Source organism: Mytilus trossulus, chromosome 7 (genome assembly GCF_036588685.1).
Source record: "Mytilus trossulus isolate FHL-02 chromosome 7, PNRI_Mtr1.1.1.hap1, whole genome shotgun sequence".
Lineage (NCBI taxonomy): Eukaryota > Metazoa > Mollusca > Bivalvia > Mytilida > Mytilidae > Mytilus > Mytilus trossulus.
This window is the reverse complement of record NC_086379.1, coordinates 38,324,318-38,349,424: the sequence shown is the minus strand read 5'-3', so window position 1 is coordinate 38,349,424 and position 25,107 is coordinate 38,324,318. Positions and strand designations below refer to the sequence as shown.

Genomic DNA, 25,107 nt, shown 5'->3' with positions numbered 1-25,107 from the left:
TATGTTATTCGTTGAACATTTGAATTCGTCGTTCACCTTTTCCCACGAAACCTAAGAAAATTGGTATCCAACGAATATCCATGAATCCACAGTATGTCCTTGTAGGACAATGTGTCTTCTTAGGGACTCTGACCTTGTGAACTAGCATGTTAAAAATCCAGCTCAGTGTTCTGTCTTATAATGCAAAGCAGGATTAATATTCATATCATATTTACATGTACTCGTCCTTAATATGCATTTAATTTGCCATTGGTCATAAAACAGTCATCAATCACCATAATCACCATCACCGTCATCACCATCACCATCATCATCATTCATTTCACAAATCGCTGGAATTCAAAACCTAGTGGGATCAGGAATTCTTTGTCCATGACAACTTTTTGTAAAGGTAGAAGCTTTCAAATGTGTATAAATGATAAAAAGTCATTTTCATGGGAACAATTACTTTACTTGATTGTTAAATACAGGATACACAACAATCTACAAGTAAGGTATGCTTCAACATGTTCAGATATTTAAAAAAAAAAAAAAAAAAAAAAAAAAAACAATATTAAAAATTTATTGAAAGAAATTTCATAGTAAATTGAAAGAAAATTAGCAACCTTACATAATGAAATAAAGATACTGATATTATTGTAAATAAAACAAATGTTGGAAAAATAATAGAAAAAATAATAAATGAGTGAAGAATTCAACGACAAAGGTTGACATTAAAATTTTCTTTATAGCTTCAAACAGCAGAAGTTAATGTTAAAGAAGCCATTGAAGAGAGCACTAGACTTAATAGTGCAAATGTTGAACTCAGAAATAAAGTGAGTTAAAGTAGCACCGAGTGACATTTAAAAAAAATCATATTATACTTATTATTTACATGATATGAAATTTCTGCATTTTTACATACTTTTTAGTAAATAGAACACTATATATATGTAAAGGGAAATAATTTTGCTTTTTCATTGAATTTGTACACCAATATTTGACATCATCTCTATAGATTAAAATTGGTGTATCACTTGATCGAAACTGTACAGATAAACAACACAGGAAATTTATAAATTATGAAATCCATAGGGTGTTCATTTGTTTAGATAGCACTGCACTTTGTGTGATATCAGAGCAATGAATTGCAATAGCGCTGCATCATATTTTTAATTCATATTACAATTCATCGTAATGGGAGTGAATAATTATTGTATTACTCATATAATAGATATTTATGAAGCAAAACCAGTATATTCATAGATTACCTTAGCTGGATTTGGCAAAACTTTTAGGAACTTTGTTTTTAATGCTCTTTAACTTGATACTTAATTTGGCCTTTTTAACTTTTTGGGATTTGTGCGTCACTGATGAGTCTTTTGTAAAGGAAACACACTTCTGACGTATATACAAATTTTGTCCTGATATCTATGATGAGTTTATTAAAGATTTCCTCAGTGTCATGTTTCCATCAATATTGCATTTTTTTAAATTTCTGCAAATGAAAAAAAGAGTTAGCTAGAAGGGCATTATTCAAATATCTTTTTTAATTGTTTAATTAATTGATATGTAACTGCTGGTGCTTGTCTTAAATAAGATATATCTTTTGCCTATTTTCGATTCTATGACCTGAGATTTGTAATACTTGAACTTTCTACATATGTTTTTATTGATTAGAGTCTAATACTGAATATATATATCAGATCCTGTAAAAACTGACATTTAGCTATATACACAGCCAACTTTGCATAGGTACTATTTTTGTACTTAAAATCTGTACTATTTACGTAACTGTATTTTACAGTACTTGATTTGTACTTCAAATTTTGGTACAGAAATAATATCAAAAGCAATCACAATATTCCATGTTTGAAAATCATAATTCTAAGAGATTTGAAATAGACATTCTATCAAAATGCTGAAAATGTAACCTGAAAACCCAAAATATGTAGCACTTAAATTTTCAAGTACAAATCAAGTACTGTAAAATACAGATACCTATATATTACAATAATTTTAGAGTAACAAAATAGTACTAAATAGTAAGAGTAAATTTCCAGTACTACATATTAATGGTACAGACATAGTACCTATGCAAAATTGGCTGTGTATATATATTGCGTAAAAAGAACATATTTGGAAAATGTTATAGGATCAAGAAAAATGTGCTGTATGACATTCCTCAATCTTTTGAGCAGAGAACACTTTCTTTTTTCAAACAGTCTCCATATGATTTGGTAGTGAAATTCCTCATTTGTTTTAACTGTGCCCAGACAGATGATAGACAGAGACTTTTAAAATTTTATGTTATCCACCATGAATATGGGGGAGCTAAACAAATTAAAGAGAGTTAATTTGAGCCACAATGTTTTAAAATTTTATGTTCTTAGGATTGAACAATTCTTAATTCATTGTAACATTATTTTTTAAGTTTAATATATGCATTAAAATTTGAATGAAGCTTTAATATCTTTTATTCCTTTGAATACTTCATATGGGTCAATAATTTAATTTTGAATGTAATGCATTTTCTGATTGGCTGACATTATTTTGTTATCAGCCCATAGACATAATTTAGTCATGTGACTGTGAGGTCATCAATGTTTTTTCATGTTTTTCTACAGTTTAAAATGGAATTTAGAATTGAATTATAAGAAATGACTGTAATATTTTTTCTGTCTATTCGAAATAACATAGAAAATGTGGTGCACACTGTTAAATAATCAGCTATGCGTGTTATTCAGTGTGCACCAAATTTTTTATGTTATTTCTTCATAGACAGAAAAAATATTAGTCATTCCTTAAATATTTTTTTTGGTGATTTTGTTTTGCATGTTCAATTGAACTTAATTATAAGAATTAAAGCTCACATAATACTTATAATTTGATAATTTGTGTTTTTCAGGTTCGTCAGTTGGAAAGTCAACTTTTATCACAACAAGTACCTCCAACGTTTACACCAAACATCACATCGACAAGACCTCAGCATTCATTGATGGTACAACCAGAGAGTGATCCATATGCTAGGCCATCACCTCCTTATATATTCCACCAGAATCAAGTTGGACCAGGTATGAGACAAAACATTCATTTATCAAACAAATTTATCAAAAAAAAATTACATGCAGACTACATGCATATGGCAAAACCATGAAATCAAAAATCAAGGAAAATAAAAAATTCCATAAAAAGATGAAAATTTGTACCCATGAAAATGAAAGAACCAAAAGAATTTTGATTTTTAGTTAATAAAAAAAAACGAAATTAAAAAAATCAGCACCACTCCTCCCTAAAATAAAGATGAACAACAATAAATCTGTGTTCATTATTCATATCCAGAAAAAATTAAAAGGCTAGATTTTAAGACATTGAAACCTTGTTCGAACATTAAGAAATACTTGAGTGAGATAAATTCTGAATTATAAAAACTATGGTAAAATATAAAAAAGAAGATGTGGTATGATTGCCAATGAGGCAAATTTCCACAAAAGACCAAAATGACACAGACATTAACAACTACTGGTCACCGTACAGACTTCAACAATTAGCAAAGCCCATACTGCATAGTCAGCTATAAAAGGCCCTGATAAGACAACGTAAAACAATTCAAACGAGAAAACTAAAGGCCTCATTTATGTAAAAAAAATGAAAGAAAAAAACAAATATGTAACACATAAACAAACGACAACCACTGAATTACATGCTCCTGACTTGGGACAGGCACATACATTAATAATGTGGCGGGACTAAACATGTTAGCGGAACCCCAATCCTGACCCTAACCTGGGACGGTGGTATAACAGTACAACATAAGAACGAACTATAAAAATCAGCCTGTTACCCTTCATTTTATTCAGGCAACCTTCAGAGTAATAGAGAGAGATACCCACAAGAACAGCAACCAGGTGCATGGAACTGTGATGATTGTACATACTCTAACCATCCAACTCGGTCGGTGTGTGAAATGTGTGGGAAGATAAAATTACCAGGTGAGTGTCAGTCATAATAGATAGATGATGCCTTCAAAAACCATAACTTATACAATATTTTATTGCAGACTTATCAGGGCCTTTTATTACTGACTATGTGGTATGGGCTTTGCTTATTGACGAAGGCCATACAGTGACCTATTGTTGTGAATGTCTGTGTCATTTTGGTCTTTTGTGGATAGTTGTCTCATTGGCAATCATACCACATCTTCTTTTTAATATTCACCTAATTGGATATCGACTAAACAAATATGTTGGCTATTAGGATATTATTTACAAACCCCAAACCTTCCCTATATGTTAAAAGTTAATTTTATCTTGTAATCAAATATCAGATATAAAAACATTGGCAAATAGGTCAAATGAGGAGAATAATATTCCAGAAAATTTGTTCAAAACCATGCACAATTGTATATTTTAATTTTCTGACAGGAAATAGACCTCGAAGTGATGAAATTACAATCTTTATTAAGAAATTCTGGAAAAATTTACAATTTAGATGTGATACCTTATGCATACATCAATTTTTTTTTTATTTAAAGAAATAAATTTCATTGACATTTAAGGTATTACAGCAGTTCAGAACCCATCTTCTTCACCTGTAAGTATCATGTTTAAATTAAGTACATTGAGTTCAAATATTTCGTATATGTGTTTTTTTTAAATTTTGAAACCTTACTTGATTTTAAATGGCATTTTATGAATTATAGATTGAAATTTAAAAAAATATATTGAAAGAAAATTGCCTGTTTTGTATAACATTAAAAAAGAACCCCCCATAAATTGTACATATATATCATCAAGGATTACTAAATAAGTTATTTTATATCTTACTGGAAATGTTAGTGTTCCAGTACCTAATATTTTCATGGATTAATATCAGAATGGTTATATAAAGAAAAAAGACATAAATCTTTATCAAAAGTCTGTATATGCTTTACAATTGCACACATAAGCTCTAAAGAGATTTTAAAATATCCAGCAGTAACTAATATTTTGAATGCTGATCAATTTTATTTACCCAAGAAATTACCACCAGTAATTACTTGAGTAATAAGAGAGACTACTGGGATCTTATTGCAAAAACTCCCATTGTAGCTAAATTTGTTAGTTAAGGTGGTACCTAACGCTTTCACTAAAATCAATTTGGCTTGTTTAATTCTCGTAAAATTTTGACAAAGTTTTTGCTTTCACTCTTTGACAAAAATATAAAAATTAAAAAAAATTTGAACCAAACATTTTATCAGAAAAATTACACTGGTTATACAGCAGTTTGACAAACACTAATTTTGATCATTGAGAAGCCTAATATTCTCTTAACAACGCAACATAATTAAAACTTTCAGCTGATTTTACAGAGTTATCTCCCTGTAGTGTTAGGTACCACCTTAATGCCATATTAATTATGTGTTTCAATGGAACAGTAATTGAAGGTAATGACATAACATATAAATACTACCACCTGGCGTTTTTTTCATAAACTGAGACATTTTGGTCCTTCTTTACACTATTTATAAAATATCTAAAAGTTATCTGTTACCTACAATATTTTCCCTTTGATTTTACTGCCTAATATTTATGAGTATCAAAGTATTGGTTGTATCACTGAAAATATTAGGCAATACATTGTGTGACGTCATAATAACTGATAAACAGAATAATAGGTAGTTTCTTTTTTGATACTGACTATATCATGTGGAATATCTCAGTTCACCCTAACAGGCTCGTCTAGATATTCTACATGATATAGTCAGTATCAAAAACGAAACTACCTATTATTCTATATTTATCACCTTTACCTACTAAATTCTCATTATTATAAACATTTTTACAATTTTACAATTGTATTTTGTAGACATTATGGAGAAGAGGAGAAAATGGAGAACAGAATGACTTATCATCAGATTGTGTGCGGTGAAATCTATTCATTATCCACTGACGGATATCAATCTGTTTCTTATTCTCTAGAGACATATTTCGCATTAGCCAGAAAAATATGGAAAAATGAAAATACAATTAAATATGACATCAGATGTACATTTTAGGAAAAATTTATACTGACAGATAATTTGACTGTTATTTGTTATTACGAGATGACTGTTCTTTCTAATCAGGATATTCTACATAAATTTGACTGTTCTTGGAGAAAATATTCTATGTATCATTGATTGTTCTTGATGACAAGGATATTCTAGATATTATTTGACTGTTCTTTATGAAGAGGATATTCTGCATATTATTTGACTGTTCCTTCAGATGAGGAAATTCTACAAAAGGAAAAATTACAGCAGTTTCATTGTCAATTATATCATAGTTCTTTGATAGATGGAGAATTTTGAATATCGCAATATGAAAGAAACAGATATCATATTAAAATTGTTGAAATGAAATTTATAATAACTTTATGTGTTTTGCTTTTACAAGATATTTAAAGATTGTAACATTACTGTTTACACTGTATACACTATAACCTTTTTACATATTGTCTGTGCTCTGTATAAATTTGCTGTCTTTCTAAGCTGCTTTCTGTGGAAATTAAACTGATTATTAGGTGGGTCTCATTGGGGTCTAAGCGTGATGCAGGATTGCCGATTTTTTGAAAGCGTGACGCAGGATTGCCGATTTTTTGTAAGCGTGACATGTGAAAGTCAAATAATTGTGTCGTGAAAACGGGAAATGAGGTCTTGCGGGACCCGGGAAATGACAAAAAAAAAGAGCTGCTTACGTATATAGTGTAAGCAGGATACGGGAATTTGACAAAACAGTAAGCGGGATCCAGGATCAGAACCCCCCAATGAGACCCCCTATAAGGACTATCTTTGTAAAAGAAGTAAGAGAAATTACTTTTTAAATTGTAAACTAGTTAATTAAATGCTTGGGTTGTTTATACGTTAGAGGACTGATATTTTACATTTTACTTTGATGTGTGAGAACAAAACTTTTTCTAAATTTTTCAAGTGAAGCCAATATCTCTTGTTTAAAGTGTTATTTGAAAAAGAACACCTGTTATCAATATTTTAGTTTTTTTACACAATGCTATAGTTTTACTAATGGAGTACATTGAACATAGTCTAAAGCTTGTTTGCTAAGTTCTATACACCTTCACAAGAGATTTGTTATATTTTATTAATATCATTAAGAATTATAACAGATGAATGAGTAGATTATCATTTACTGATGTTTCTGTTTACCCGACCTCCAAGACTAGTGTTGTGTTGGCACAAGTTATCTCCCTTTTGTTAATTAAAATTAAATGTCATTTTCTTGGAACCAATTATCTCCCTTTACCAAGCTCTTAATTAAAATTAAATATAACATAGAATGCTAAATTTGATGCTCAGTGCATATTTACTTTAACCTAAAGAAAATAATGCACCATTTTCATTAAATTTTGAGAATTAACTATGTAGTTATATTTTACCGGATAGTATTTATACATCTGTTGTTTTTGAAACAAGAGGGAGTTTCTCAGCATCAATCTTATTAAAGAGTGATAGCCCTTAGATTAGTTGAAGCTGAGAAACTTCCTCTAATTTGAAAGACCATTGATAACATTTTCACCGCTATTTTCATATGCGAAGGATGTATCGCTTATGACCTGATGCATTCTCTTTCCACAAGTATCTTGAGATAGAAAAGGATCATATAGAATCTTCCGAGTAAAATTTTAGAGAAAAGAGATAATGTATTATACCTTTGTTATAAATATTATATATACATTTTGTTATGGTAATGTCATAGTGCTAACACTTTTATTTTCTTCATTTAGGCATTTTCAATGACTTAATATTCAAACAAAAATTACCATATTTAAAGTTTTTCTTCTAAACAATATAGATATTGAGATTTGTAATATATGAAATTATTCATGTTCAACAATCTGTATTTTTTTACAGTTAAACTCAACTTAAACCAGGAATAAAAGTATCTGATGATAAATCTGAAATTCATTACAGCTCTCCCAAATAAGTACCTGAGTAAATTTCTTAGAAAATAATTAGCCTGATTCATATGCATATTGTAAGCTGTTTCTGTTGTCCTTTCTAATATTTACTGTTAAAGTGTATTTAGTTGGAAAAAAAATTCTGTTTCACTATTCTACATTTGGTAGTTCATGTTAATAGTCTCTTTTTCTATTTATAATTTTTGATATAAAGCAGAAGGGCCAGAAAGGCCTCAATTATGTTCTTAATGTTTGACTATGTCTTAGCCAAGGATTTACGCAAAAGTATATTTTATACAATCTATTTCATTGTTTTGAATATCATTTCACTTTAAGGTGTTGGCTCATATCTAATATTGCCAAAGATTGTATGTGAATTGGCCATTTCAACAATTTTCTGGCACAAAAGTAAGAACTGTCATTTCTATTTTAAAATTCCAGATGTTATTGTATTATAAATCAATTATGGATAAAATAAACATAACCTGTATAGGTTTTTTTTTCTTCAAAAACAGGTAACTTCAAACTCAACAAATGGAAGTTTTTAACGACCTTGACTGGCTAAACAGCCTTTGCACAGTCGGCTTCAAGCTCTATAGAATGTCTGTACATTAATTATAAATGACATATTTTATTAAAGAATTGTACAAGCAGAAATTTCAAAGCTCTGAAAGTGCTGTAAAAAAAGAAAGATAAATGCACATTTCATTGCTGGCTTGAGTTACCACATATCACCACTTTAAGTTAAAGATGTGCAATCTTTTCAAAGGGTCAAAATTCAATTGCCTTAATTTAAGGATGTGATAAAATAAGGTTACACTGCTACTCTCTTAATTCTTTCTTGTAGTATTAACAATTAGAACATTTTAACGAAACAAAAATTACTTTGTGACAAAACTATGGAAACACAGTAGACATACATGTAGTTCAAGTTTGTAAATGACATGGACATTTTTTGTGAAACTATTTATATGTTTGTACATTATATAGAAGTTAAAATTTTAAATCTGAGTGTTTAGTTCCAGTCATTATATATTCTTCTCATTATGATTAGCTTGATGTAAGCACTTTCTGTTGTAAGTGATATAAGAGTGGTTCCAGTTGGGAAATAGAATGACGTCCATCTTATTTAAATGAAACTTTTTTCAAAATCAAATGCCTTTTTTTAATCTAAAAATTTGTATAAGTTTGTAAAAGTATGCCCTGGCTACGACCAATTGATTACATACAATAACCAGTTGGGTGAGTCAATATTGAAAGTCACACGAAGACATGGATTCAACTTAAATGACAGCCTCCATTATCTGGAGCAATCTAATTAATATCTTTACAAATTACTTAATATTCGTAGCTATTGATTGATTCTGTTTTAAGAAGAAAAAAATGCATATAATTTAAACAATATACTTTAGCTGTGTACAATATGTACATGTGCCCTTTAAGTGTTAAATAAAACATGAACATGATGAACACTCTGACTTTACTTTCACTCCTAAATGCTTATCTTATATATTGGAACCATATGCCTGTTTACAGTGACTTGACTGTTAGTGTTGCTCTCAACCAATTGCAACTCATTCAAAATTTTGACCAAATTCCAATTTGTTTTATCAAACCAAATTGTTCAGTCAAAATGTGAAAGTGCAAGGTGATTAATTAAAACATACTTACAATCCTATCAGACTTTAGCTCCACTTTTATGATGTTGTGACACAATTAGTCTATCAGTTTGTATAAGTTTATTATAGTCGTTTCCATGTAAAAGAAAAACTATATGAAAGCTTAGTTTGGACAATTTTATAGCAATTCAAAATAATAACAGTTCCTTCAGCATGGAAATGACTATAATCATATCTATACACACTAATAGACTGATTTGTCCCAACATCATTAAAGTGAGGTTAAAGTCTTATAACATTGTAAGTATGTTTTATTTTATCACCTTGCACTCTCATGACTTGGTTGTGGTTTTCTACAGCAGTTAGTTCAAATTTCGGACCAGTTGAACAATTTGATTTTATAAAACAAATTGCAATTTGGTCAGAATTTTGAATAAGTTGCAATTGTTGGAGAGCACCAATAACAGCCAAATCACTGTAAAATAAGAAAATCCTAAAGTAATATTACTTTCTTTGTGACCCATGGTAGCATGCTCATCTCAGGTGCAGGAGGGTTTGGTTTTTATCACCAGCCTGGTCAGATTAGGCAGTTTGGACAAAAAAATGTTCGTTATGACTTTCTGAATTGCAATTGCTCCAGATTTTTTTCCTCAAAATATTATGCTTGTAATAGTATTTTGTAAGGAACCAACATTTTAGAATTGTTACTAACCGGTGTTTGGTTAATTAAAAAAAAATAGTTAAAAATAAGTTTCGACAACAGGTGCACTATTATTCTGCTCTTGGTGCAATTGGATTATACATTAAAAGCAAATTCTTACTTATTTCATCTCAAAGATTATCATAGTTTTTTTTATCTTAAGAATGGTGTAGTTTTAATCACAGTGCATTCTTATCATATTCAGGATTTATGTTGAATGTCATAGAAAACCAGTAATCCTGGCGTCTGAAGAATGACCAAAGTCACTATGTGCGTTTGTTAATGTGTTCTTTACAGCTGTGAGTCCTCTTTCATGACTGCTCTACAGGATAACCTATAACAGTGAAAACTTTTTTATTCAATGATGGCAAACAACATCACAGGACTACCTTCATTTTTTGACGTTGTTGAAAAACTCAAAAATTTAGACCAGTTAAATTTTCAAACATAATCAGTAGGAAAACCATATATTTACTGCACTTGAGAGCAGTTAGAATATTATGCCAAAGTTACAACATTTAATTCAGGGTCAAGATCTGCTAGCCAGACTAGGCAATTTTACAGTAGTTTCTTTTATCAACAAAATAGGGAGAAACTAAATCACCCAGCCTTTATTTTTCCATTAGGACGTGTTTCAGTGGAATCTTTGGGATATTTTATCTGATATGTATATGTTGTCCAGGAAAACTCAACTGTTTGAGTACATAACAGAATAGAGTCGATTTGGTGTGAGAATCACTCACGTGCATCCTTTAGTAGATTAAGGCAACTGTAGTTTACCGATGATCTATTCTCATAAAATGATTGAGAAGACAAATCGATCTAATAAAAATTAAAGGAATAGCATGAACTCCGTAAGGCGCGAGTCCGGGTACGTTTCTTGAATTTTTGAATACATACTTGGTCAACATCACGACAACATGTCAAATTACTGACGTTTTTTTTTCTAAAAAATGTGTTTGAGCAATTTTGATTGGAGGAGCGCACCTCTGTAAAAGAGGCCCATATAAACCAGCATGGGCGTAAAAAATCGGCGAAAGAAACCAACAATTAACGAAAAACAAACATGAAACACAATAACCAACGACAAGCACTGAATTACTGGTTGACTTTAGATAGACTCTTACAGAATGTGGTGGGATTTACCTGATAAACTGTTTCTTTTATTTCTATTTTTATGCCCACCTATGATAGAAGAGGGGCATTATGTTTTCTGGTCTGTGCGTCCGTGCGTCTGTCCCGCTTCAGGTTTAAGTTTTTGGTTTAGGTAGTTTTTGTGAAGTTGAAGTCCAATCAATTTCAAACTTAGTACACATATTTCCTATGATATGATCTTTCTACTTTCAATACCAAATAAGAGTTTTTACCACATTTTCAGTGAGGCATCTGTTGTACTGGGGACACATTCTTCTTTCAATTTGTTAGTAGATCCCAAAGACATTGTTAGTCTTTGACTGCAATTTTCACACCAGATGAAAGATATTTGTGGTTATGTTTAAGCAGGCATAAAATCTTGGACATTGGACCTGATTCACTATTTTTAACTTGTCTAAAAAAGATTTTTAAAACTTGCCTCAAAATTGTAATATAACCAGCTGAATATAACATTATCCAGGATGCATATAGTCGCATGAAATTTCGTTGCGGTAGAGCACATGATAAAAGAAGGGCGCAAGCATTATGGATTAGGGTCTTTCGATCACATTGTGACGTCCTTTTATTTGAAATTTATTTGTGCTCAGAGTTAAGGCTCGTTTTGCCACGAGAAACCATTTTGGACACCATGAGGTGCTCTTAGAATCGTTTGATCGATAGAGTTGTTTTGCTTATATTTAAAGGCATAACGTCCCTTTTTCGAGCTATGAAACTACAAATATTTATACAGGTTAGTATACAAAGAAGCCCTGCTTATTGGATGTTTGCATCTTCTTCACCCACCTTCAGCTTTTTTGGCTAGTAATTGCTTCACAAATTAGCTCTAATCTATTGTTAGTCAGGTGGCTGACAAATGGAGTTTTTAGATGTATGTGTTGACCTTCCATTCATTTTGAATACGTTGATGTACAAATGTTTGTAAGAATATAGATGCCTCACAAATAGAGGTAGGCATTAAAAAGTATGAAACTAACATAATCCATGTCTATTTATTAACAACATACAAACAGTGTATATATATGCTATTTGACACAAACAATCTAATCCCTATTTGTAAGTAACGACATGCAGTAAAACAAGAAAATAACTATATAATGTATAAAATATTGCAGGTAAACGAGGTTAGCTTTGTCTAGTTAATTTATAAATATCCGGTTCTAATCTATATACTTTGATTTTTATTTCAAATTCATCAATAAAATATTTTCAACTTTGTCACATCTGCTAACCATACGCTGTGTTTCATAGTTGACATATAAGGTTGAAACATAAATAAAGGCAACAAAAGTGTACCGCTGTTCAATGGTCAATAATCGATTAAGTAAAAACAAACTAAAACCGAGAGAAACACATCAACCATAAGAGGAAAACAACGAGACAACAGAAACACCGAACTGCAACAAAAACAAAAACAAACGCTAAAGATAAATGCATATAAGAAAAGAAATTAGAATTATCGACAACTAATTGGTGGTTTTCTTCAAATAATTATTTTTAAGGCACGGTTGGTTTCGTTGCATATAAATACTCAACGATCACATAATCAGGAATCCTGTATTACACATGCAATTGTCCACTTTTAGAGAGCAATTTAATCGAAACATTGCATTGGACATTCTAATAATTTCATTTCATTTGGTATTTCAATCATAATACCAAAGGGAATACAGGTGCTTAACATGTACAACAAATTACACCAAAAAAAAAAACTCCAATCAAACCGGTAAACAAAAAACATACTTTACTATTTTTTATTACAATTGCAAATTTAACAATCTTTCAAGACATTAAATTATCTTCTGAAAATGTTTAAATCATTATTTTCTTTTAACTTTTCTCTATAAGTTACAGTCAAAGGATTAAATCACTCTGATTCTATTGCAGGTATACTTTTATTGATATAGTTAAGATGTTTCAGGTATTGGCTATTATCGACTTTTATTTTTTCAATGATGAAAACAAAAATATGCATGCATTATATAAAAATAATCAGACATCAAAATCCTAAGTAAAATAAAATATTCTTAATATTAATAATCCTATTATTACATTTGATTGGTTCTAATAACTTTATTTGTAGAATTTACTCCTTTGAAACATAGGTGGGCTAGGGAAAATTATGTTTACATACACAACTGATTTAGGAGCAGGTGGTGAGGCCAAACACTTGACTTAGTAATCGAAATTAAACTGATAGTTATCAAAGGTATCTCTTTATTGAACTTTACAACGAATGTATTGACGAATTCGAAACGTATTTTGGGGGATGGATAGAGGGGGAGGTTGGGCTGGCAATGGGGCGATATGAAAAAAAATATATCATGGCCGACCAAGTCAAAATTACTCTAATCTGTGTATTATGTACTACGCTTAGAATATTTCGAAAAAGTAAAGACTTTCGGGAATAGATGTTGTTGTCTCTTTGATACATTTCCATTCTTAATTTTATTTAGCTGAATTTGTCAATTTCATTCAGAATTTTGGGTCTTTAATGCTCTTCAACTTTATTTCATTTGGCTTTTGAATTTTTAGCATTGAATTATTAAAATTCATGTTTTCAAAATGTCGCTGTAAAAATGTAAAAAGAAAACAAAGATAAAAAATAAATAATCATCTAAATACACACACAAGTTAGCATATTATAACAGAAAAACTTTAAATATGGCGACAATATTCAAAACAGCGTTCCTGACAAGGTGTAAATTTTCAAAATTATTGTTAATCATGTTTAAACGACTTTAGAAAATCTTTCAATACACTTGCAATGCTATTTCAGTTTTCAAAATCTCTTCAAAAATATAAATTGCGCATCAAAAGTTACTATCAGTTGTTATAGAACTTATCAATAATTAAAATAACATCCAAATTCAGAATAATCCACATTAATCATTATTCCATTCAGTTTCTCTGTTACAGTCTGCAGAAGAGAACGATCAATGTTATGTCTATGTTCTTATGAGGAGTGAAATTTTACAAAACTTTTATATGTCTTACATATTGTATAGAAAGATCATACCAGAAAACAGATAAGAACCATTAATGCAAATGTTTTTTTCTTGCCTGTGTCTTGTTTCATCAGGCTTCAAATTGAACATGAGCAGATAATTTTTTTGGCATGGATATAAATTTGGATTTTTCCAGTTCACCATTCAAGTCAAGAGTGTAACCAATGTTTCTTACATTCATTGATAGTTACACAGTATCATTTTTTTTCTGGAAAAGTTAATAAAACAACCTGGACCTTAAATTTGAATCTTACGTATTTGAGGAATTGTCTGCCTTTGTGTGGATCCAAATTAAGTAGAAACATATGTGCTCTTGAAAGTTATAGCACGGTGTCACTATAATATCTTGTCGATTAATTGGTGAATGAGTTAAAGAAACATATTTCACATGGAAACAAAACCAATAGACAAATATGCTCTAGCAAGATCTCCACTTCTCAACATTCAAAACGTGCAGCTTACGGGTTTAATCTGAGAAGTGCTATTTCAGATAAATGTTTAAGGGGCAAAACATGGTTTGGCAACACCCGACTTATTTGATTGTCAAATACTTGATTTGTATTTGATGTCAATCTAATCAGTGGTTGCAGAGGCTGCAAAGTCACCAAAAAAGCTTATATGCCCGTAAGAAAGAATGTCGTGTGAAATATGAAAACTTGAAGCGGCATTGCAATGCATAACATTTTATAACTGTTCATTAGACTATGAGAAAGAAACCGTACTAGAATGTGAGAAATGTTGATAAACCTTCATTTGTCATTTGTCTGTTACTTTAACTATTTATAATTTGATAATGATCTACAACACTTGTTAGGACAAATGGTTACTATTGCGACACCATTTGTTTTGTGTAACCAATTTTCTAAAGAAACACTTGTCTTGTTAATAATAGGATTTAATACATTTTCATTGCAAGTAGAATGAAAGATTTCTTCAAGTTATACTTTTACTATAATTATTAAAAATTACACTTTTTGAGAGACACCATTTAGAATTTGTCTTATTATATAGTTTATGTCCCATGTTACCAATAGTAGTATGTTGGTTGTGTTCGAATCCAAAAATGAATGTTTCATTTATATTTTATCATTGAATTCAAATCAATAATGTATATTGAAAAAACTGTAACTTTTTGGAAACATTAATTATGTCCACTGGTATTATCAATACTAATTTTGTAGGCGCGTTTCTTTTTAAAAAGATATGTTTCATATATATGTTTTTGCTCTGTATACCTCAGTGAAAACGTAACTATCCAAAAATTGTGTAATTTTGACATTTCTAACGCTACGTTTTGAATTCAGGGTCATTATGATGACTTGCTTTTCTTTTTAATAAAGTTGGAAAACATATCATTTTACATATCTTCGTTGTGTTTTGTGATATTAACTAGATTAATGCTAATAATAATACATAATCAAGTGTATGTGGTATGCCTAGTACTCTCTTAATGCCATCTTGAATATGGCGACCTAATTGATTATTTTTCACGTTGTTCCATACCTGTTTGGTGTACCTATTGCATTTTATTTTTCCAAGTTTCCTGTTCAAAAATTTAAGTAGTTGTTTGGTCTTATATCGGCTGTAAACCATAACTTGATCATGACACGGATGTTTAGATAAACGTGTTTCAATTAACAACGTTATGATATTAAACATATCTGAGAAAAATACATCGTTAATGTTAACGAATCTAGAAAATCTGAAATTCAATGGAACGGTAAAATTCAGGAGTAACAAATTAATGCTAGCAATAAAAACCGTGAAACTTTCTTGAGATAAATGTTCAGACTCTTTAGATTTTTTAAAACATTCGAACTCAACCTAACAACTATAATTTGAGATCCCCTAAAAAATAAGCGTATCAAATATTTAACAAAATATCATGCTAAAAAAACTCATCATAGATACCAGGATAAAAATTCTATATATACGCCAGATGCGAGTTTCGTCTACAAAAAACTCATCAGTGATGCTCGAATCAAAATATGTTTAAAAGGCCAAATAAAGTACGAATTTGAAGAGCATCGAGGACCAAAAATTCCTTAAAGTTTTGCAAAATACAGCTAAGGTTATCTATTCCTGAGGTAGTACTTTAAGTCTCCGCCCATATGCATATCTGATAACTTTAGGATTCTTAATGGAATTTGTAATTTAACGAACAGTGCACAAAACAAAGAGAAAAAGCTTCATACAACACATGAAATAGTGTCATTCAAAGCTGTAAATGCTTATAACAATATAACTCTGACATTGACTCGTGATATCATGGAGGATATTTTATCGACTGTTTGCATCCTTTGCAAATAAAGGAAGAGGTATTTTCATTGATATCCATTCCCGATTCTTTTAGTCTTCTCATCAAATCTTCTTTTTCTGTTAAAAGTTGCAACTTTTGTCTTTTCAAATTTTCTTCTTTCGAGCTCTCCGTATCAAAAGTCTGTAAAATATAACAACATTAATGTTGATTTAATTATGTCTTATTTGACTTAGACGCTGGTTTCGAATAGCATTTATGTTTCTATAAATTATTCTTATATATCCCATGAAGACCATAAAACAGTATCGATGTGATATTTACAAATATCATATAAAATGTTATCATATTTGAACGTAAAACAATTTTGTTATGGATTTTTTTGAAAGGCAGAACAAAACCAGGTACATAATAAACATTCCTTCGCGAAATATTTACATGCGTTTTTAGTTCAAAGTGAAATTTTCTATTCACAGCAACCAAATCATTACCACAAAATATGAAGTGCATTTAATTGAATTTTTATTGAAGGGCAACACTTTTGTCAACACTAGGAATGCTATGAACATAAATGTATAGTGAAGGAAAATTTCCGAAGATAAACATTTGATGTTGTTAAGAAGGGTTATATTCTTCTTCATTATTAACAGCCCTCTGTTTGAAAGAACAAAGACGCCAACCGTAATTAGAAATGATATTCTCTATAATTGGTGTTCTTCAAATACACTTTAACCTTAAAATTTGTTGCCAATATTAAATTTTATTGGCGAAGTCTTCCTGCAGAATAAATAATTGTCTCCAGACACAAAGCAATTATCATTACATTGTAATATGCATGTTATAGCTAGTACATGTATTATAAACAAAAGCTACATATCTATCATATATTCCTGTCTCTTTTTTTTTATATATAATTTAGATAAAACATGTGTGCGTTATGAAACTGGGCAAAGAGACTTTCAAATGTTTTAACACACCTTTGGTATATACATATTCATATGTCGCTGTTAGGGTAAATGACACTCAATTATTACCTGTTTTAACATCTCCTCATGCCTTATTTCTTTCTGTCGTGATCGACGTAATGAATCTCTGTTTTGTAATAGTCTTCGCTGATATTTCTCCCTTTCTTCTTCAGTGAGCTAAAATTAAATTAAATCAGTCATATATTGCACCTTTCAATCTGGAAATATTTCTGCAATAAGACTCGCATTATTCTATATAATTATGCGGTTGAACTAGAAAATCTATGTTCTTAAATTTGAATTGTCCTAGCTGCCGTGACATTGGTAGATAAACATTCTTTTAACGTAGTACCGTATCTTCATTTGATCTATAAATCACATGACGCATTTTTGTTCCTGTTTTCATACTTCCATGTTGTATTATTTTTACTTAGCATAAAACTCAACCTCAGCGAATTAGTGTATAGTACCTCTCTCATTCTTCAATGTTAAATGATTCAAACTCTTTCATATTCTAATTCTATTCTAAACATTGATGAAGATTTATTACTTCAGTCTTTTGAAATGGCACTTGCAAGAACTATTTTCCTGCCCAGAGAACATGGGTTCTCAGTATTTTTCGCGGTCCGTGCAGGAGGTGCTTATTCTTTACTTTTATAATAACAGAATTTTGACTGCATGTATCAATAAATTGTTAGTTTTTTTCATCTGGTCACAATGTTGCTTACCTTAATTCAACTATGTTTTTTGATAAGATAATTGTTTAATTATTCGGGGTTTAACCTACTATGTAGCTATAACTAGTGCAAGATCGTTTAACATATGCTCTTTGTCAAAAAGTACATTATTAAAATACCAACCTCATAAACCTTAGGTTCAGCTCTTTCTGGTAATAACTCTCCTTGACCTTCACTTAATCGTCGAGTTTGTATCTTAAGTCGTAGCTCCTGCTTTAAAATTGGTAGTAAACTGTCTTCTTTTACACACTGATCATATGCTTTATTTAGTTCTTCGTCAGAGTCGGAACCAGTGGGTTTTTTATCTGAACTTTTTAATTGACGTTTCTTTGAACTTTTTGAGCTTTTTTCAGGTCTCTCAAATGTCAATTTTTTGGAACTTGTGGAAGGGGTTTCTTTGCTGTTCTTCTGTTGTAGTTTCGATTGACCTTTGTCACAGGGATCGATCATAACAAAGAAGGCTATTCATCAGAATATCTGGTTAGCGCCTAGCTGCTACTAAGTATTGCGTTATCAGAATGTACTGTAACTTCAGTCTGTAGATTGTTTCCATTTACACAAATTAAATCTGAAATGAACTATGTATGAAGTAGTATGATGGGGAGTAAATGTCTAGCACTATAATGTAAAACAGTCAAACACCTAAATCAGGAAAACAATCAAATAATTCAACGTAAATAAATAAGTAAGTAGGATTAACATCAATGTAGGCAATGTCAGTCTAAACAACACATAATAAATCGAGTTTTGTCAAACATTTCATGATAACATTCCTCTCACAATATATAAAATAAAACAAGCTAAGAAATAGTTATATTATGGACACTTTTCATTAAAAAGTTCTCATGTTTCAAATAATATAATGTAAACGCAATATCCTGTAAGAATAATGATAAACTCGGAATATAGCAACTAGCCATTAGTAAGAGGAACACTTTATCATAGTAGATAAGGTTGTTTGAAAGTATTTTTTTTCCTTAAAACTGAACTTGATATGGATGCATACATCAAGAATATAATGATAGATTTATTTCCCTTTGCATGCATAAGAAGTTCGTGTTTAAAAAGCTTATACATTCGAAGAAAACAAGGTTTTGATGAAATCAAGTCGATGAATGCAAAAGTATATTTGTTTAGAAACAAACATAATTTTTCAATTAAGCTACATTGCATATCTTTTTTCTACTGTAAATCAAATGCAAGTCGCATGAAAAGAATGAGGTATGTATTATCGATGATCGATCATATTGACCAAACGTATGAAATACGTAAGAGGACGAAAAGACTAGGATAATGCAAATAATACAAGACAAGATTTAATTCCCAAAATGCAGAAATTCTACGCAATCCTGACATTTTATGGCCAACACTTTCTACCAAATGTGTTGTATCTGACATATACAAATTCGGTGATGACTAGTATTCCGAAACAAGAAAAAAAATTGAGGATTTGATATCGACAAACTTAACATCTATGTTGTCAGAAAGGGGGAAGGCTATCAAGGGAACATAGACATATAGTCAATGAAAATTAGACACACCAATGAACAAAAGAAAACTACTAGAATACAATCAGCAGTCCACCAAACACAACACATATAGTTACAGAATTACAAAAAAAACCGAGCAGAAACTCCGCAATGGTAAGAAGTAATACCACGAAAAAACTGAACTCCGAGGAAAAGTCAAAAGAAAATGCCTTAATCGAATTTAACTAAATATCATAAACTAAAAGGTCAAACATATCAATCGAATGAATAACAACATTCCTAACCTGAAACCATCACGTAAAAAATGGTGGATTAAACCTGGCCCTATAGGTAGCCAAACCTCTCACTTGCATCTCAGTCGCATAAAATTCCATTATGTTGAAAACGATGTGTGAACAAAAGAAACAGACATTATAGGTATAAATGTTAAAAATAGGGCGACAATGTGTTATTTTCTTAACTACTATAAAAACTAATAAATAAATAAACATTTACTATGGCACAATTATACAATGACGGGCTGTATAATTACAGAGCCACGTAATATGTAACAATGTAAAACAAAAAAGAATTTAGTCAAACCATATTAAAATTAGCAAAGGTGAGAGATAAGAATTACAAAAATTATCATAGAACAATGAAGGGATGTGTAAGTACAGAGCCAAGCTATTGTAACAAAGAAAAGGTATAAAGACAAATCATGTTAGTAAAAATGAAAGACACGAATAAAAAGGTTATCATAGAATAATAACACAATGATGGGAAATATAAATATATAGCCACATCAAATGGATACTGCCGAAAACAGACCAAACACAGTTTACCCTTCCTGTGGCACTCGTCGTGTTGCTCATGCCAACATAAACGTGGACGAGTAAACTCAGTCAATGAATTCACAGCCGGTCATGATTATGGCTATAACAAGCTGTCATATCTGTAGTAATCTTTGAAACAAATAATTCGTACCGTTCAACAAATCGAAATGACGTCGAAGAATCTTTCGAATGGACATTGAACGTTTGGTTAATACTGCCATGTAAACAGAATATTTCCATTAAGAGAATTATATAAGAAAACACAAGCACCCCAATAATATCTTATATAACGTGAAGATATATCTAAAAGAAAAGCAAAGGATAATAAGGAGAGATGGTATTAACCATAGTTTATAAAATGATCACATTTGTACTATTTGTTAAAAGGCAATGTTAGTTTTTTTTCTCACAAAAAGATGGCGGTCAGAATCGATGATTATTTGGACCATAAACCATAATTTCTCTATTTGAATAAAATATATTCATTTAGCCCCTAAATGTGGTAGATTTTTTTTGGTTCATGGGCATAATATTGGATACACACTTAAAACTATTATCAGTACCTTCTTGTAAGTTGTCGACAGTTATTCATGGTAAGGTGAAATAAAATTGAGAATGAAAATGGGGAATGTGTCAAAGAGACAACAACCCGACCAAATGAAAAAAAAAAACCAGCAGAAGGTCACCAACAGGTCTTCAATATAGCGGGAAATTCCCGCACCTGGAGGCGTCCTTCAGCTGGCCCCTAAACAAATATATACTAGTTCAGTGATAATGAACGCCATACTAATTTCCAAATTGTACACAAGAAACTAAAATTAAAATAATACAAGACTAACAAAGGCCAGAGGCTCCTGACTTGGGACAGGCGCAAAAATGCGGCGGGGTTAAACATGTTTGTGAGATCTCAACCCTCCCCCTATACCTCTAACCAAAGCCTTTTACATACTAACCCATATAAATTCAGCAAAAAAATCATGCTCTGAGAGATGAAATTGTTTTCGGAATTAACTAAATATAATTTTGTGTGTATAGAAAATTTAATATAACAGCATTAACGGTACATCGTTACTAATTTTAGTGTACTAGTATCATACACATAAGTCTAGCATCTTGTTTCTTAGAGTTTATAAGTCGAAACACGACTGACAATGATATGGCAAAAAACAAAAACGATAACAAAACCATCAATAGTATACAAAACACAATAGAGAAAACCAAAGATCAAGCAACACTAACACCACCCAAATTGTGAGTGATCTCCGGTGCTCCAGATTGTTAGCAGATCCTGCGTAACATTTGGTACTCGTTGTGTTTCACTGTAAGTACAAACCCGACGATCGATTAGTTTAATTCAGTAGGTGACAGAGGAAAAGATGACGTGATTATGGTTATGAAATGAAAAAAAAAAAAAGTAAAGATACTAAGCTAGTTTTTGTAAATGAACAAACCCCAGAAAATTGTCAAATTGTGTGACGTTTGTCAACTGTGGTTAACGAATATAAATCTTAGTGTTTCTAATGTTATCAGTATAAATAACGTTATATTTGAGTAGAGGTTTAACAACATGTAAAATGATTTGTACTTGTATAAATATACACTTTGATCGTCAACTTGGCTTAGGCATGTTAGGGGAGATGGAACCTTGATTAGTTTTCTATATAGATATATGATAATGTTCTTGCGTGTGTCATGTAAAGTTGTTATTGTAGCTCGGTATTATTTAACATTGTTATAAAGCGGGAGGTTTGGATATCCATTAAACCAGGCTCAACATATGTTTTCATATATTGTTCTGAACCAAGTCAGTAACACGACAGTTGTTATCAAATAGATCGTTTGTATGTATGTTGGCATTTGCTCGTGTTGCACTTCAGTGTTCCTGTTGTTCTTTTGTTTTCTACTTATAGTTGATGTGTTTTTCTCGGTTTTAGTTTGTAACCCGGATTTGTTTTCTTTTAATCGATTTATGACCTTTGACCACCAATATACTACTTCTGTCTTTATCTTGATAGTTCTTTGATTTTTCAACAGAGTTAGTAATTTTGATAAGAATCATGTATCTTACGAATCACTAACTATAATAAGTTTTTTACATTCGGGGACTGTATAGCAGTCCACCAGCAAGGGAATCTACCTATATGCTAGGATTTGAAAAAATCACTTGATTATATTCGTACGTCCGAGGCGGTTTTCTGGATTTACCATCACCATGAACGCGCAAATCAAAACATTTGAAAGACAGAGATGTATGAGACATAAGGCAGCAACCATTTGATTTTCTGGGGGAGGGGGGCTATGAATTTTTTTTCTGTGCAAACTTTTTTTTTTCGCCTTCGGCGAAGAACAATCTATTTTTTTAGCGACAAACCGAAAACAATTTTTTTCTTTCACTTTTAGCATTACATATAGTGGCAGCTGAGTGTGAAACAAACAATTTTTTTTCTTTCTCAGGGTCCAAAACAAATTATTTTTTTCACCAAAAACTGGAAACAAACTTTTTTTTTCCAAAAAAAAACATAGCCCCCCCCCCCCCCCCCCCCAGAAAATCAAATGATTGCTGCCTAAGGGTGCGAAGAACTTTATGACCAAAAGGGACCCGAAAGTAATCCCTTTCATCTAAAGGTTAACTTTATTTGGTAAATGACAATTCACTAGCTACAAATTGTATAAAGCCACAATGGAGATATTTCCTTATATAAATTCAATGTTGACATATGTTTGTGCGGTTTAATTTATCAAGAACCGATTAAAAAACTGATTATATGATAAACACTATGCAATTGTATGAAACTGATACATTTTATGTGATCTTTAGATAAGTTAAAAAAAATTAAAAAAGCAAAACGACGACGCCTTAAGAATTCTAAAGAAGTTTAGTCATGAATTCTTGTACGATGTGTTATCAATTTGATGACGTTGACCTTTACATAAATAATATAATTAACAGCGATTACTTGATCAAAAATAGATTCAATTCTAACGTTTATAGAATATAAAGCATGCTGTACTTTTCCTGAGAATGAGGATGTGTTTTATTTACCTTTTGGTTTCTACCGATTGTGTTTTTCCAGACTATCCAACATTTTAGCTAGTTGATATTTTAAAATAGAACTCAAAATTCCCTTTTCCGAAAATAACTTTTTTTTTAAATCTATATATAACCTTTTCTAATAATAGATCTAACTCATGTCCTATTTATTCTTTGTTGCTTTCGCAAAGTAATCTATTAATCAGTAATCTATTATCAACAAACATGATTTAAAAGGTATTTGAATCAGTATTTGTATTACCATTGCGGTACATATCTACTGATCTAGAATCGATAAATTTATGTAAATATGATACCTAGTTTTTTTATGATTTAGTAAATCGGCTACATACATAATTTACGACGGACGTAACAAGTTTTAATTTAAACAACATCTATAGGCAATTACATAAAAAATATAATAAGTGTAGCCTTTAATTATTACCCTATTGAATATTTTGCAATCTAAAATTCGTGCTCTAAATGTTAACATTATTAATACTTTTTATACAAATGAATTAAAGATGTTTGAATATTTTTCTATATTCAAGTTTTCAGCTTGACGCAATTTATATTCTTTTTGTTTTTACCAAGAATAATAAAATCAGAGATATGTTGACCATACATTTTGACAAATTATCCTGAGAAATAAAACATTGAAATGAAGGATATCACAGAAACGAGAAGGTTTTCATTTTACATTAATAAACATACGTCAAAAACTGTCAATTAAAGTTACTAGTACAAATGTACTCGATTTTCCTGTTTTTCATATTGCAATTCTAAGTAAGCAATATTCCATGTAATTTTTCGAAAAAATGATATAATTTTTCTATGATTGTGACTTTACTCGTGCCTAAGTCTATCTGTATGGAGACTTTATGTTACCTCACTGCTCTTCAACTATGTACTTTATTTAGTCTTATAACTGTTTTGTTACGTGTGTCGCTGAAGCATTTTGTAGACAAATCGTGCGTTTGGCGTACACAGTTTTTAGCCTGGTATTTTAATGGGTTTAATGTCAAAATATTTTACAACAATTATGGGCAATTCAGTTACTACTCCAGCATTTTTTATAATAATATATATATATAATTCGGAAAGGAAATGGGAAATGTGTCAAAGCGACAACAACCCGACCACATAGCAGACAACAGCCGAAGGCCTCCAATGGGTCTTCAATGTAGCGAGAAACTGCCACAACCGGAGGCGTCATTCAGCTGGCCCCTTAAAAATATGTATACTAGTTCAGTGATAATGGACGTCATATTTAACTCCAAATTATACACAAAAAAATAATATTAAAATCATACAAGACTAACAAAGGCCAGAGGCTCCTGACTTGGGACAGGCGCAAATATTTGTTTTTAAGAAATCTTTGTTGATAAGAACTGTTTAGACCCCAACTGTCCGTATTAT

At 30.8% G+C, this 25,107-nt stretch overlaps 2 protein-coding genes across 4 annotated transcripts in view; one reads left to right on the top strand and one right to left on the bottom strand.

Moving 5' to 3' along the window:
- Positions 1-9,384, top strand: part of LOC134725041 (uncharacterized) — a 38,136-nt gene extending 28,752 nt beyond the window's left edge. For 2 of the 3 annotated variants that reach the window (XM_063588528.1, XM_063588530.1), the window contains exons 13-17: positions 732-815; positions 2,888-3,053; positions 3,840-3,971; positions 4,538-4,572; positions 5,827-9,384. In XM_063588528.1, the coding sequence (XP_063444598.1) occupies positions 732-815; positions 2,888-3,053; positions 3,840-3,971; positions 4,538-4,572; positions 5,827-5,889 (480 nt within the window). In that variant the 3' untranslated portion in view covers positions 5,890-9,384. The remainder of the gene's footprint in view (positions 1-731; positions 816-2,887; positions 3,054-3,839; positions 3,972-4,537; positions 4,573-5,826) is intronic. The other variant, XM_063588531.1, reaches the window with a different exon arrangement.
- Positions 9,385-15,415: 6,031 nt separating this feature from the next.
- On the bottom strand, positions 15,416-18,866 carry LOC134727010 (uncharacterized). The gene is made up of 3 exons (XM_063591398.1): positions 18,476-18,866; positions 17,685-17,792; positions 15,416-16,833 (listed from the first exon to the last, which is right to left on the bottom strand). Exons 1-3 carry the CDS (start codon positions 18,800-18,802, stop codon positions 16,660-16,662), a joined length of 609 nt encoding a protein of 202 aa, XP_063447468.1. The 5' UTR covers positions 18,803-18,866; the 3' UTR covers positions 15,416-16,659.
- Positions 18,867-25,107: the final 6,241 nt, after the last annotated feature.